Here is a 16,510-nt window from a genome sequence, read left to right as displayed (position 1 = left end):
CCCCTGACTAACACTGTCATACGGACCACTACCACTCCCCTGACTAACACTGTCTCTGTCATATTGACCACTACCACTCCCCTGACTAACGCTGTCTCTGTCATACGGACCACTACCACTCCCCTGACTAACGCTGTCTCTGTCATACGGACCGCTACCACTCCCCTGACTAACGCTGTCTCTGTCATACGGACCACTACCACTCCCCTGACTAATGCTGTCTCTGTCATACGGACCGCTACCACTCCCCTGACTAACGCTGTCTCTGTCATACGGACCACTACCACTCCCCTGACTAACACTGTCTCTGTCATACGGACCACTACCACTCCCCTGACTAACGCTGTCTCTGTCATACGGACCGCTACCACTCCCCTGACTAACACTGTCTCTGTCATACGGACCACTACCACTCCCCTGACTAACGCTGTCTCTGTCATACGGACCACTACCACTCCCCTGACTAACACTGTCTCTGTGATACGGACCACTACCACTCCCCTGACTAACACTGTCTCTGTCATACGGACCATTACCACTCCCCTGACTAACGCTGTCTCTGTCATACGGACCACTACCACTCCCCTGACTAACGCTGTCTCTGTTATACGGACCACTACCACTCCCCTGACTAACGCTGTCTCTGTTATACGGACCGCTACCACTCCCCTGACTAACGCTGTCTCTGTTATACGGACCACTACCACTCCCCTGACTAACACTGTCTCTGTCATACGGACCGCTACCACTCCCCTGACTAACACTGTCTCTGTCATACGGACCACTACCACTCCCCTGACTAACGCTGTCTCTGTCTCTGTCATACGGACCACTACCACTCCCCTGACTAACGCTGTCTCTGTCATACGGACCGCTACCACTCCCCTGACTAACGCTGTCTCTGTCATACGGACCACTACCACTCCCCTGACTAACACTGTCTCTGTCATACGGACCACTACCACTCCCCTGACTAACGCCGTCCCTGTCATACGGACCACTACCACTCCCCTGACTAACACTGTCTCTGTCATACGGACCGCTACCACTCCCCTGACTAACGCTGTCTCTGTCATACGGACCGCTACAACTCCCCTGACTAACGCTGTCTCTGTCATACGGACCGCTACCACTCCCCTGACTAACGCTGTCTCTGTCATACGGACCGCTACGACTCCCCTGACTAACACTGTCTCTGTCATACGGACCACTACCACTCCCCTGACTAACGCTGTCTCTGTCATACGGACCGCTACCACTCCCCTGACTAACGCTGTCTCTGTCATACGGACCGCTACGACTCCCCTGACTAACACTGTCTCTGTCATACGGACCACTACAACTGCCCTGACTAACGCTGTCTCTGTCATACGGACCACTAACACTCCCCTGACTAACGCTAGCGTGTGTCTTACAGGCAGCTACGAGCCTCCCCTGACTAATGCCGGCGTGTCTTACAGGCAGCTACGAGCCTCCCCTGACTAACGCCGGTGTGTCTTACAGGCAGCTACGAGCCTCCCCTGACTAACGCTAGCGTGTGTCTTACAGGCAGCTACGAGCCTCCCCTGACTAATGCCGGCGTGTCTTACAGGCAGCTACGAGCCTCCTCTGACTAACGCCAGCGTGTGTCTTACAGGCAGCTACGAGCCTCCCCTGACTAATGCCGGCGTGTGTTACAGGCAGCTACGAGCCTCCTCTGACTAACGCCAGCGTGTGTCTTACAGGCAGCTACGAGCCTCCTCTGACTAACGCCGGTGTGTGTTACAGGCAGCTACGAGCCTCCCCTGACTAATGCCGGTGTGTCTTACAGGCAGCTACGAGCCTCCCCTGACTAATGCCGGTGTGTCTTACAGGCAGCTACGAGCCTCCCCTGACTAATGCCGGTGTGTCTTACAGGCAGCTACGAGCCTCCCCTGACTAATGCCGGCGTGTCTTACAGGCAGCTACGAGCCTCCCCTGACTAATGCCGGTGTGTCTTACAGGCAGCTACGAGCCTCCCCTGACTAATGCCGGTGTGTGTGTTACAGGCAGCTACGAGCCTCCCCTGACTAATGCCGGCGTGTGTTACAGGCAGCTACGAGCCTCCCCTAACTAATGCCGGTGTGTTACAGGCAGCTACGAGCCTCCCCTGACTAACGCCGGCGTGTCTTACAGGCAGCTACGAGCCTCCCCTGACTAATGCCGGTGTGTCTTACAGGCAGCTACGAGCCTCCCCTGACTAATGCCGGTGTGTCTTACAGGCAGCTACGAGCCTCCCCTGACTAATGCCGGTGTGTCTTACAGGCAGCTACGAGCCTCCCCTGACTAATGCCGGTGTGTCTTACAGGCAGCTACGAGCCTCCCCTGACTAATGCCGGTGTGTCTTACAGGCAGCTACGAGCCTCCCCTGACTAACGCTAGCGTGTGTCTTACAGGCAGCTACGAGCCTCCCCTGACTAATGCCGGTGTGTGTTACAGGCAGCTACGAGCCTCCCCTGACTAATGCCGGTGTGTCTTACAGGCAGCTACGAGCCTCCCCTGACTAACGCCGGTGTGTCTTACAGGCAGCTACGAGCCTCCCCTGACTAATGCCGGCGTGTCCTACAGGCAGCTACGAGCCTCCTCTGACTAATGCCGGCGTGTCTTATAGGCAGCTACGAGCCTCCCCTGACTAATGCCGGTGTGTCTTACAGGCAGCTACGAGCCTCCCCTGACTAATGCCGGTGTGTCTTACAGGCAGCTACGAGCCTCCCCTGACTAATGCCGGCGTGTGTCTTACAGGCAGCTACGAGCCTCCCCTGACTAATGCCGGCGGGTGTCTTACAGGCAGCTACGAGCCTCCCCTGACTAATGCCGGCGTGTGTCTTACAGGCAGCTACGAGCCTCCCCTGACTAATGCCGGCGTGTCTTACAGGCAGCTACGAGCCTCCCCTGACTAATGCCGGTGTGTCTTACAGGCAGCTACGAGCCTCCCCTGACTAATGCCGGCGTGTCTTACAGGCAGCTACAAGCCTCCCCTGACTAATGCCGGCGTGTCTTACAGGCAGCTACGAGCCTCTCCTGACTAACGCCAGCGTGTGTGTTACAGTTAGCTACGAGCCTCCCCTGACTAACGCCGGTGTGTCTTACAGGCAGCTACGAGCCTCCCCTGACTAATGTCGGTGTGTGTTACAGGCAGCTACGAGCCTCCCCTGACTAATGCCGGCGTGTCTTACAGTCAGCTACGAGCCTCCCCTGACTAATGCCGGTGTGTCTTACAGGCAGCTACGAGCCTCCCCTGACTAATGCCGGTGTGTCTTACAGGCAGCTACGAGCCTCCCCTGACTAATGCCGGCGTGTCTTACAGGCAGCTACGAGCCTCCCCTGACTAACGCCGGGGTGTGTGTTATAGGCAGCTACGAGCCTCCCCTGACTAATGCCGGCGTGTCTTACAGGCAGCTACGAGTCTCCCCTGACTAACGCCGGTGTGTCTTACAGGCAGCTACGAGCCTCCTCTGACTAATGCCGGTGTGTCTTACAGGCAGCTACGAGCCTCCCCTGACTAATGCCGGTGTGTCTTACAGGCAGCTACGAGCCTCCCCTGACTAATGCCGGTGTGTCTTACAGGCAGCTACGAGCCTCCCCTGACTAATGCCGGTGTGCGTTACAGGCAGCTACGAGCCTCCCCTGACTAATGCCGGCGTGTCTTACAGGCAGCTACGAGCCTCCCCTGACTAATGCCGGTGTGTGTGTTACAGGCAGCTACGAGCCTCCCCTGACTAATGCCGGTGTGTGTGTTACAGGCAGCTACGAGCCTCCCCTGACTAATGCCGGCGTGTCTTACAGGCAACTACGAGCCTCCCCTGACTAACGCCGGGGTGTGTGTTACAGGCAGCTACGAGCCTCCCCTGACTAACGCCAGCGTGTGTGTTACAGGCAGCTACGAGCCTCCCCTGACTAACGCCAGCGTGTGTGTTACAGGCAGCTACGAGCCTCCCCTGACTAACGCCAGCGTGTGTGTTACAGGCAGCTACGAGCCTCCCCTGACTAATGCCGGCATGTCTTACAGGCAGCTACGAGCCTCCCCTGACTAATGCCGGTGTGTGTGTTATAGGCAGCTACGAGCCTCCCCTGACTAATGCCGGTGTGTGTGTTACAGGCAGCTACGAGCCTCCCCTGACTAATGCCGGTGTGTCTTACAGGCAGCTACGAGCCTCCCCTGACTAATGCCGGTGTGTCTTACAGGCAGCTACGAGCCTCCCCTGACTAACGCCAGCGTGTCTTACAGGCAGCTACGAGCCTCCCCTGACTAATGCCGGTGTGTCTTACAGGCAGCTACGAGCCTCCCCTGACTAATGCCAGCGTGTCTGACAGGCAGCTACGAGCCTCCCCTGACTAATGCCGGCGTGTGTCTTACAGGCAGCTACGAGCCTCCCCTGACTAACGCCAGCGTGTGTCTTACAGGCAGCTACGAGCCTCCCCTGACTAATACCGGCGTGTCTTACAGGCAGCTACGAGCCTCCCCTGACTAATGCCGGCGTGTCTTACAGGCAGCTACGAGCCTCCCCTGACTAATGCCGGCGTGTGTGTTACAGGCAGCTACGAGCCTCCCCTGACTAATGCCGGAGTGTCTTACAGGCAGCTACAAACCTCCCCTGACTAATGCCAGTGTGTCTTACAGGCAGCTACGAGCCTCCCCTGACTAATGCCGGTGTGTCTTACAGGCAGCTACGAGCCTCCCCTGACTAATGCCGGAGTGTCTTACAGGCAGCTACAAACCTCCCCTGACTAATGCCAGTGTGTCTTACAGGCAGCTACGAGCCTCCCCTGACTAATGCCGGCGTGTGTGTTACAGGCAGCTACGAGCCTCCCCTGACTAATGCCGGAGTGTCTTACAGGCAGCTACAAACCTCCCCTGACTAATGCCAGTGTGTCTTACAGGCAGCTACGAGCCTCCCCTGACTAATGCCAGTGTGTCTTACAGGCAGCTACGAGCCTCCCCTGACTAATGCCGGTGTGTCTTACAGGCAGCTACGAGCCTCCCCTGACTAATGCCGGTGTGTCTTACAGGCAGCTACGAGCCTCCCCTGACTAATGCCGGTGTGTCTTACAGGCAGCTACGAGCCTCCCCTGACTAATGCCGGTGTGTCTTACAGGCAGCTACGAGCCTCCCCTGACTAATGCCGGTGTGCGTTACAGGCAGCTACGAGCCTCCCCTGACTAATGCCGGCGTGTCTTACAGGCAGCTACGAGCCTCCCCTGACTAATGCCGGTGTGTGTGTTACAGGCAGCTACGAGCCTCCCCTGACTAATGCCGGTGTGTGTGTTACAGGCAGCTACGAGCCTCCCCTGACTAATGCCGGCGTGTCTTACAGGCAGCTACGAGCCTCCCCTGACTAACGCCGGGGTGTGTGTTACAGGCAGCTACAAGCCTCCCCTGACTAACGCCAGCGTGTGTGTTACAGGCAGCTACGAGCCTCCCCTGACTAACGCCAGCGTGTGTGTTACAGGCAGCTACGAGCCTCCCCTGACTAATGTCGGTGTGTCTTACAGGCAGCTACGAGCCTCCTCTGACTAATGTCGGTGTGTCTTACAGGCAGCTACGAGCCTCCCCTGACTAATGCCGGCATGTCTTACAGGCAGCTACGAGCCTCCCCTGACTAATGCCGGTGTGTGTGTTATAGGCAGCTACGAGCCTCCCCTGACTAATGCCGGTGTGTGTGTTACAGGCAGCTACGAGCCTCCCCTGACTAATGCCGGTGTTTCTTACAGGCAGCTACGAGCCTCCCCTGACTAATGCCGGTGTGTCTTACAGGCAGCTACGAGCCTCCCCTGACTAATGCCGGCGTGTCTTACAGGCAGCTACGAGCCTCCCCTGACTAATGCCGGTGTGTCTTACAGGCAGCTACGAGCCTCCCCTGACTAACGCCAGCGTGTCTTACAGGCAGCTACGAGCCTCCCCTGACTAATGCCGGTGTGTCTTACAGGCAGCTACGAGCCTCCCCTGACTAATGCCAGCGTGTCTGACAGGCAGCTACGAGCCTCCCCTGACTAATGCCGGCGTGTGTCTTACAGGCAGCTACGAGCCTCCCCTGACTAACGCCAGCGTGTGTCTTACAGGCAGCTACGAGCCTCCCCTGACTAATACCGGCGTGTCTTACAGGCAGCTACGAGCCTCCCCTGACTAATGCCGGCGTGTCTTACAGGCAGCTACGAGCCTCCCCTGACTAATGCCGGCGTGTGTGTTACAGGCAGCTACGAGCCTCCCCTGACTAATGCCGGAGTGTCTTACAGGCAGCTACAAACCTCCCCTGACCAATGCCAGTGTGTCTTACAGGCAGCTACGAGCCTCCCCTGACTAATGCCGGTGTGTCTTACAGGCAGCTACGAGCCTCCCCTGACTAATGCCGGAGTGTCTTACAGGCAGCTACAAACCTCCCCTGACTAATGCCAGTATGTCTTACAGGCAGCTACGAGCCTCCCCTGACTAATGCCGGCGTGTGTGTTACAGGCAGCTACGAGCCTCCCCTGACTAATGCCGGAGTGTCTTACAGGCAGCTACAAACCTCCCCTGACTAATGCCGGTGTGCGTTACAGGCAGCTACGAGCCTCCCCTGACTAATGCCGGCGTGTCTTACAGGCAGCTACGAGCCTCCTCTGACTAACGCCAGCGTGTGTCTTACAGGCAGCTACGAGCCTCCTCTGACTAACGCCAGCGTGTGTCTTACAGGCAGCTACGAGCCTCCCCTGACTAACGCCGGCGTGTGTTACAGGCAGCTACGAGCCTCCTCTGACTAATTCCAGCGTGTGTCTTACAGGCAGCTACGAGCCTCCTCTGACTAACGCCGGTGTGTGTTACAGGCAGCTACGAGCCTCCCCTGACTAATGCCGGTGTGTCTTACAGGCAGCTACGAGCCTCCCCTGACTAATGCCGGTGTGTGTTACAGGCAGCTACGAGCCTCCCCTGACTAACGCCAGAGTGTGTGTTACAGACAGCTACGAGCCTCCCCTGACTAATGCCGGTGTGTGTTACAAGCAGCTACGAGCCTCCCCTGACTAACGCCAGCGTGTGTCTTACAGGCAGCTACGAGCCTCCTCTGACTAATGCCGGTGTGTCTTACAGGCAGCTACGAGCCTCCCCTGACTAATGCCGGTGTGTCTTACAGGCAGCTACGAGCCTCCCCTGACTAATGCCGGTGTGTCTTACAGGCAGCTACGAGCCTCCCCTGACTAATGCCGGTGTGTCTTACAGGCAGCTACAAGCCTCCCCTGACTAATGCCGGTGTGTCTTACAGGCAGCTACGAGCCTCCCCTGACTAATGCCGGTGTGTCTTACAGGCAGCTACGAGCCTCCCCTGACTAACGCCGGTGTGTCTTACAGGCAGCTACGAGCCTCCCCTGACTAATGCCGGCGTGTGTTACAGGCAGCTACGAGCCTCCCCTGACTAATGCCGGTAGGTGTTACAGGCAGCTACGAGCCTCCCCTGACTAACGCCGGCGTGTCTTACAGGCAGCTACGAGCCTCCCCTGACTAATGCCGGCGTGTCCTACAGGCAGCTACGAGCCTCCTCTGACTAATGCCGGCGTGTCTTATAGGCAGCTACGAGCCTCCCCTGACTAATGCCGGTGTGTCTTACAGGCAGCTACGAGCCTCCCCTGACTAATGCCGGTGTGTCTTACAGGCAGCTACGAGCCTCCCCTGACTAATGCCGGCGTGTGTCTTACAGGCAGCTACAAGCCTCCCCTGACTAATGCCGGCGTGTGTCTTACAGGCAGCTACGAGCCTCCTCTGACTAATGCCGGCGTGTGTCTTACAGGCAGCTACGAGCCTCCCCTGACTAATGCCGGCGTGTCTTACAGGCAGCTACGAGCCTCCCCTGACTAATGCCGGCGTGTGTCTTACAGGCAGCTACGAGCCTCCCCTGACTAACGCCAGCGTGTGTGTTACAGGCAGCTACGAGCCTCCCCTGACTAATGCCGGTGTGTCTTACAGGCAGCTACGAGCCTCCCCTGACTAACGCCGGCGTGTCTTACAGGCAGCTACGAGCCTCCCCTGACTAATGCCGGCGTGTCTTACAGGCAGCTACGAGCCTCCCCTGACTAACGCCAGCGTGTGTGTTACAGGCAGCTACGAGCCTCCCCTGACTAACGCCGGTGTGTCTTACAGGCAGCTACGAGCCTCCCCTGACTAATGCCGGCGTGTCTTACAGGCAGCTACGAGCCTCCCCTGACTAATGCCGGTGTGTCTTACAGGCAGCTACGAGCCTCCCCTGACTAATGCCGGTGTGTCTTACAGGCAGCTACGAGCCTCCCCTGACTAATGCCGGTGTGTCTTACAGGCAGCTACGAGCCTCCCCTGACTAATGCCGGTGTGTCTTACAGGCAGCTACGAGTCTCCCCTGACTAACGCCGGTGTGTCTTACAGGCAGCTACGAGCCTCCTCTGACTAATGCCGGTGTGTCTTACAGGCAGCTACGAGCCTCCCCTGACTAATGCCGGTGTGTCTTACAGGCAGCTACGAGCCTCCCCTGACTAATGCCGGTGTGTCTTACAGGCAGCTACGAGCCTCCCCTGACTAATGCCGGTGTGTGTTACAGGCAGCTACGAGCCTCCCCTGACTAATGCCGGCGTGTTTGTTACAGGCAGCTACGAGCCTTCCCTGACTAATGCCGGCGTGTCTTACAGGCAGCTACGAGCCTCCCCTGACTAACGCCGGGGTGTGTCTTACAGGCAGCTACGAGCCTCCCCTGACTAACGCCAGCGTGTGTCTTACAGGCAGCTACGAGCCTCCCCTGACTAATACCGGCGTGTCTTACAGGCAGCTACGAGCCTCCCCTGACTAATGCCGGCGTGTCTTACAGGCAGCTACGAGCCTCCCCTGACTAATGCCGGCGTGTGTGTTACAGGCAGCTACGAGCCTCCCCTGACTAATGCCGGCGTGTGTGTTACAGGCAGCTACGAGCCTCCCCTGACTAATGCCGGAGTGTCTTACAGGCAGCTACGAGCCTCCCCTGACTAATGCCGGAGTGTCTTACAGGCAGCTACGAGCCTCCCCTGACTAATGCCGGTGTGTCTTACAGGCAGCTACGAGCCTCCCCTGACTAATGCCGGTGTGTCTTACAGGCAGCTACGAGCCTCCCCTGACTAATGCCGGCGTGTGTGTTACAGGCAGCTACGAGCCTCCCCTGACTAATGCCGGCGTGTCTTACAGGCAGCTACGAGCCTCCCCTGACTAACGCCGGTGTGTCTTACAGGCAGCTACGAGCCTCCCCTGACTAACGCCGGCATGTCTTACAGGCAGCTACGAGCCTCCCCTGACTAACGCCGGTGTGTCTTACAGGCAGCTACGAGCCTCCCCTGACTAACGCCGGCGTGTCTTACAGGCAGCTACGAGCCTCCCCTGACTAATGCCGGTGTCTTACAGGCAGCTACGAGCCTCCCCTGACTAATGCCGCGTGTCTTACAGGCAGCTACGAGCCTCCCCTGACTAACGCCGGCGTGTGTCTTACAGGCAGCTACGAGCCTCCCCTGACTAATGCCAGCGTGTGTCTTACAGGCAGCTACGAGCCTCCCCTGACTAATGCCGGCGTGTCTTACAGGCAGCTACGAGCCTCCCCTGACTAACGCCGGCGTGTCTTACAGGCAGCTACGAGCCTCCCCTGACTAATGCCGGTGTCTTACAGGCAGCTACGAGCCTCCCCTGACTAACGCCAGCGTGTGTGTTACAGGCAGCTACGAGCCTCCCCTGACTAACGCCAGCTTGTGTGTTACAGGCAGCTACTAGCCTCCCCTGACTAATGCCAGCGTGTGTCTTACAGGCAGCTACGAGCCTCCTCTGACCAACGTCTTCACGATGCAGTGGTTTCTGACCATGTTTGCTACGTGCCTGCCCCACAACACAGTGCTGAAGATCTGGGACTCTGTGTTCTTCGAAGGTTCTGAGGTTCTGCTGAGGGTGGCTCTGGCTATCTGGTCTCACCTGGAGGAGTGAGTACCCTAACCCCTACACACTATAACCCTTACATACTATAACCCTGTGTTCCCTCCATCTCCTCCCTACACACTATATAACCCTGTGTTCCCTCCATCTCCTCCAGGCATATAGAGTACTGTCAGACCGCAGACGACTTCTACAGCACCATGGGATGGATCACTCAGGAGATGTTGGAGAACAGCCTCATAGACTGTAGCCACCTCATGCAGGTGAGATGTTGGAGCACGGCCTCATAGACTGTAGCCACCTCATGCAGGTGAGATGTTGAACAGCCTCATAGACTGTAGCCACCTCATGCAGGTGAGATGTTGGAGAACAGCCTCATAGACTGTAGTCACCTCATGCAGGTGAGATGTTGGAGAACAGCCTCATAGACTGTAGCCACCTCATGCAGGTGAGATGTTGGAGAACGGCCTCATAGACTGTAGTCACCTCATGCAGGTGAGATGTTGAACAGCCTCATAGACTGTAGCCACCTCATGCAGGTGAGATGTTGAACAGCCTCATAGACTGTAGCCACCTCATGCAGGTGAGATGTTGGAGAACAGCCTCATAGACTGTAGCCACCTCATGCAGGTGAGATGTTGAACAGCCTCATAGACTGTAGTCACCTCATGCAGGTGAGATGTTGAACAGCCTCATAGACTGTAGTCACCTCATGCAGGTGAGATGTTGAACAGCCTCATAGACTGTAGCCACCTCATGCAGGTGAGATGTTGGAGAACAGCCTCATAGACTGTAGCCACCTCATGCAGGTGAGATGTTGGAGAACAGCCTCAGACTGTAGCCACCTCATGCAGGTGAGATGTTGGAGAACAGCCTCAGACTGTAGCCACCTCATGCAGGTGAGATGGAGAACAGCCTCATAGACTGTAGCCACCTCATGCAGGTGAGATGTTGAACAGCCTCATAGACTGTAGCCACCTCATGCAGGTGAGATGTTGAACAGCCTCATAGACTGTAGCCACCTCATGCAGGTGAGATGTTGAACAGCCTCATAGACTGTAGCCACCTCATGCAGGTGAGATGTTGGAGCACGGCCTCATAGACTGTAGCCACCTCATGCAGGTGAGATGTTGAACAGCCTCATAGACTGTAGCCACCTCATGCAGGTGAGATGTTGGAGAACGGCCTCATAGACTGTAGCCACCTCATGCAGGTGAGATGTTGAACAGCCTCATAGACTGTAGCCACCTCATGCAGGTGAGATGTTGGGGAACAGCCTCATAGACTGTAGCCACCTCATGCAGGTGAGATGTTGAACGCCCTCATAGACTGTAGCCACCTCATGCAGGTGAGATGTTGGAGAACCTCATAGACTGTAGCCACCTCATGCAGGTGAGATGTTGAACGGCCTCATAGACTGTAGCCACCTCATGCAGGTGAGATGTTGGGGAACAGCCTCATAGACTGTAGCCACCTCATGCAGGTGAGATGTTGAACAGCCTCATAGACTGTAGCCACCTCATGCAGGTGAGATGTTGGGGAACAGCCTCATAGACTGTAGCCACCTCATGCAGGTGAGATGTTGGGGAACAGCCTCATAGACTGTAGCCACCTCATGCAGGTGAGATGTTGAACGGCCTCATAGACTGTAGCCACCTCATGCAGGTGAGATGTTGGAGAACAGCCTCATAGACTGTAGCCACCTCATGCAGGTGAGATGTTGGGGAACAGCCTCATAGACTGTAGCCACCTCATGCAGGTGAGATGTTGGAGCACGGCCTCATAGACTGTAGCCACCTCATGCAGGTGAGATGTTGGAGAACGGCCTCATAGACTGTAGCCACCTCATGCAGGTGAGATGTTGGAGAACGGCCTCATAGACTGTAGTCACCTCATGCAGGTGAGATGTTGAACAGCCTCATAGACTGTAGCCACCTCATGCAGGTGAGATGTTGGAGAGCCTCATAGACTGTAGCCACCTCATGCAGGTGAGATGTTGGAGAGCCTCATAGACTGTAGCCACCTCATGCAGGTGAGATGTTGGAGAGCCTCATAGACTGTAGCCACCTCATGCAGGTGAGATGTTGAACAGCCTCATAGACTGTAGCCACCTCATGCAGGTGAGATGTTGAACAGTCTCATAGACTGTAGCCACCTCATGCAGGTGAGATGTTGGAGAGCCTCATAGACTGTAGCCACCTCATGCAGGTGAGATGTTGAACAGCCTTGTAGACTGTAGCCACCTCATGCAGGTGAGATGTTGGAGAACGGCCTCATAGACTGTAGCCACCTCATGCAGGTGAGATGTTGAACAGCCTCATAGACTGTAGTCACCTCATGCAGGTGAGATGTTGGGGAACAGCCTCATAGACTGTAGTCACCTCATGCAGGTGAGATGTTGGAGAACAGCCTCATAGACTGTAGCCACCTCATGCAGGTGAGATGTTGGAGAACAGCCTCATAGACTGTAGCCACCTCATGCAGGTGAGATGTTGAACGGCCTCATAGACTGTAGCCACCTCATGCAGGTGAGATGTTGGGGAACAGCCTCATAGACTGTAGTCACCTCATGCAGGTGAGATGTTGAACAGTCTCATAGACTGTAGCCACCTCATGCAGGTGAGATGTTGAACGGCCTCATAGACTGTAGCCACCTCATGCAGGTGAGATGTTGAACAGCCTCATAGACTGTAGCCACCTCATGCAGGTGAGATGTTGAACAGCCTCATAGACTGTAGCCACCTCATGCAGGTGAGATGTTGGGGAACAGCCTCATAGACTGTAGTCACCTCATGCAGGTGAGATATTGAACAGCCTCATAGACTGTAGCCACCTCATGCAGGTGAGATGTTGAACAGCCTCATAGACTGTAGCCACCTCATGCAGGTGAGATGTTGGAGAACAGCCTCATAGACTGTAGCCACCTCATGCAGGTGAGATGTTGGAGAACAGCCTCATAGACTGTAGCCACCTCATGCAGGTGAGATGTTGGAGAACAGCCTCATAGACTGTAGCCACCTCATGCAGGTGAGATGTTGAACAGCCTCATAGACTGTAGCCACCTCATGCAGGTGAGATGTTGGAGAACGGCCTCATAGACTGTAGCCACCTCATGCAGGTGAGATGTTAGAGAACAGCCTCATAGACTGTAGCCACCTCATGCAGGTGAGATGTTGAACAGTCTCATAGACTGTAGCCACCTCATGCAGGTGAGATGTTGGGGAACAGCCTCATAGACTGTAGTCACCTCATGCAGGTGAGATGTTGGAGAACAGCCTCATAGACTGTAGCCACCTCATGCAGGTGAGATGTTGGAGAACAGCCTCATAGACTGTAGCCACCTCATGCAGGTGAGATGTTGAACGGCCTCATAGACTGTAGCCACCTCATGCAGGTGAGATGTTGGGGAACAGCCTCATAGACTGTAGTCACCTCATGCAGGTGAGATGTTGAACAGTCTCATAGACTGTAGCCACCTCATGCAGGTGAGATGTTGAACGGCCTCATAGACTGTAGCCACCTCATGCAGGTGAGATGTTGAACAGCCTCATAGACTGTAGCCACCTCATGCAGGTGAGATGTTGAACAGCCTCATAGACTGTAGCCACCTCATGCAGGTGAGATGTTGGGGAACAGCCTCATAGACTGTAGTCACCTCATGCAGGTGAGATATTGAACAGCCTCATAGACTGTAGCCACCTCATGCAGGTGAGATGTTGAACAGCCTCATAGACTGTAGCCACCTCATGCAGGTGAGATGTTGGAGAACAGCCTCATAGACTGTAGCCACCTCATGCAGGTGAGATGTTGGAGAACAGCCTCATAGACTGTAGCCACCTCATGCAGGTGAGATGTTGGAGAACAGCCTCATAGACTGTAGCCACCTCATGCAGGTGAGATGTTGAACAGCCTCATAGACTGTAGCCACCTCATGCAGGTGAGATGTTGGAGAACGGCCTCATAGACTGTAGCCACCTCATGCAGGTGAGATGTTAGAGAACAGCCTCATAGACTGTAGCCACCTCATGCAGGTGAGATGTTGAACAGTCTCATAGACTGTAGCCACCTCATGCAGGTGAGATGTTGAACAGTCTCATAGACTGTAGCCACCTCATGCAGGTGAGATGTTGGAGCACGGCCTCGTAGACTGTAGCCACCTCATGCAGGTGAGATGTTGGAGAACAGCCTCATAGACTGTAGCCACCTCATGCAGGTGAGATGTTGAAAAATCTCATAGACTGTAGTCACCTCATGCAGGTGAGATGTTGGAGAACAGCCTCATAGACTGTAGCCACCTCATGCAGGTGAGATGTTGAACAGCCTCATAGACTGTAGCCACCTCATGCAGGTGAGATGTTGGAGAACGGCCTCATAGACTGTAGCCACCTCATGCAGGTGAGATGTTGAACAGTCTCATAGACTGTAGTCACCTCATGCAGGTGAGATGTTGGAGAACAGCCTCATAGACTGTAGCCACCTCATGCAGGTGAGATGTTGAACAGTCTCATAGACTGTAGTCACCTCATGCAGGTGAGATGTTGGAGAACAGCCTCATAGACTGTAGCCACCTCATGCAGGTGAGATGTTGAACAGCCTCATAGACTGTAGCCACCTCATGCAGGTGAGATGTTGAACAGTCTCATAGACTGTAGCCACCTCATACAGGTGAGATGTTGGAGAACAGCCTCATAGACTGTAGCCACCTCATGCAGGTGAGATGTTGGAGAACGGCCTCATAGACTGTAGCCACCTCATGCAGGTGAGATGTTGAACAGCCTCATAGACTGTAGTCACCTCATGCAGGTGAGATGTTGGAGAACATCCTCATAGACTGTAGCCACCTCATGCAGGTGAGATGTTGGAGAACATCCTCATAGACTGTATCCACCTCATGCAGGTGAGATGTTGAACAGCCTCATAGACTGTAGCCACCTCATGCAGGTGAGATGTTGAACAGCCTCATAGACTGTAGCCACCTCATGCAGGTGAGATGTTGGAGAACATCCTCATAGACTGTAGCCACCTCATGCAGGTGAGATGTTGGAGAACAGCCTCATAGACTGTAGCCACCTCATGCAGGTGAGATGTTGAACAGCCTCATAGACTGTAGCCACCTCATGCAGGTGAGATGTTGAACAGTCTCATAGACTGTAGTCACCTCATGCAGGTGAGATGTTGGAGAACAGCCTCATAGACTGTAGCCACCTCATGCAGGTGAGATGTTGGAGAACAGCCTCATAGACTGTAGTCACCTCATGCAGGTGAGATGTTGAACAGCCTCATAGACTGTAGCCACCTCATGCAGGTGAGATGTTGAACAGTCTCATAGACTGTAGCCACCTCATACAGGTGAGATGTTGGAGAACAGCCTCATAGACTGTAGCCACCTCATGCAGGTGAGATGTTGGAGAACGGCCTCATAGACTGTAGCCACCTCATGCAGGTGAGATGTTGAACAGCCTCATAGACTGTAGCCACCTCATGCAGGTGAGATGTTGGAGAACATCCTCATAGACTGTAGCCACCTCATGCAGGTGAGATGTTGGAGAACAGCCTCATAGACTGTAGCCACCTCATGCAGGTGAGATGTTGGAGCACGGCCTCATAGACTGTAGCCACCTCATGCAGGTGAGATGTTGAACAGTCTCATAGACTGTAGCCACCTCATGCAGGTGAGATGTTGGAGCACGGCCTCGTAGACTGTAGCCACCTCATGCAGGTGAGATGTTGAACGGCCTCATAGACTGTAGTCACCTCATGCAGGTGAGATGTTGGAGAACAGCCTCATAGACTGTAGCCACCTCATGCAGGTGAGATGTTGAACATCCTCATAGACTGTAGCCACCTCATGCAGGTGAGATGTTGGAGAACAGCCTCATAGACTGTAGCCACCTCATGCAGGTGAGATGTTGAACAGTCTCATAGACTGTAGCCACCTCATGCAGGTGAGATGTTGGAGAACAGCCTCATAGACTGTAGCCACCTCATGCAGGTGAGATGTTGGAGAACAGCCTCATAGACTGTAGCCACCTCATGCAGGTGAGATGTTGGAGAACAGCCTCATAGACTGTAGCCACCTCATGCAGGTGAGATGTTGAACGGCCTCATAGACTGTAGCCACCTCATGCAGGTGAGATGTTGGAGAACGGCCTCGTAGACTGTAGCCACCTCATGCAGGTGAGATGTTGGAGAACAGCCTCATAGACTGTAGCCACCTCATGCAGGTGAGATGTTGAACAGCCTCATAGACTGTAGCCACCTCATGCAGGTGAGATGTTGAACAGCCTCATAGACTGTAGCCACCTCATGCAGGTGAGATGTTGAACGGCCTCATAGACTGTAGCCACCTCATGCAGGTGAGATGTTGGAGAACAGCCTCATAGACTGTAGCCACCTCATGCAGGTGAGATGTTAGAGAACGGCCTCATAGACTGTAGCCACCTCATGCAGGTGAGATGTTGAACAGCCTCATAGACTGTAGCCACCTCATGCAGGTGAGATGTTGAACGGCCTCATAGACTGTAGCCACCTCATGCAGGTGAGATGTTGGGGAACAGCCTCATAGACTGTAGCCACCTCATGCAGGTGAGATGTTGAATGTTTACTAATAAC

The 16,510-nt window shown here is 55.0% G+C and overlaps 1 protein-coding gene across 1 annotated transcript in view; it reads left to right on the top strand.

Annotated features, from left to right (window-relative positions):
• The window catches only part of LOC129838344 (protein PRRC2C-like), a 73,095-nt gene that overhangs the window by 15,720 nt on the left and 40,865 nt on the right, over positions 1 to 16,510 (top strand). The window contains exons 7-8 of the mRNA XM_055905280.1: positions 9,777 to 9,945; positions 10,056 to 10,161. Coding sequence (XP_055761255.1) covers positions 9,777 to 9,945; positions 10,056 to 10,161 — 275 coding nt within the window. The remainder of the gene's footprint in view (positions 1 to 9,776; positions 9,946 to 10,055; positions 10,162 to 16,510) is intronic.

The sequence above is a fragment of the Salvelinus fontinalis genome, chromosome 39, assembly GCF_029448725.1.
Source record: "Salvelinus fontinalis isolate EN_2023a chromosome 39, ASM2944872v1, whole genome shotgun sequence".
NCBI classification, from domain to species: Eukaryota; Metazoa; Chordata; class Actinopteri; order Salmoniformes; family Salmonidae; genus Salvelinus; species Salvelinus fontinalis.
This window is presented reverse-complemented; position numbering and strand designations above follow the sequence as displayed.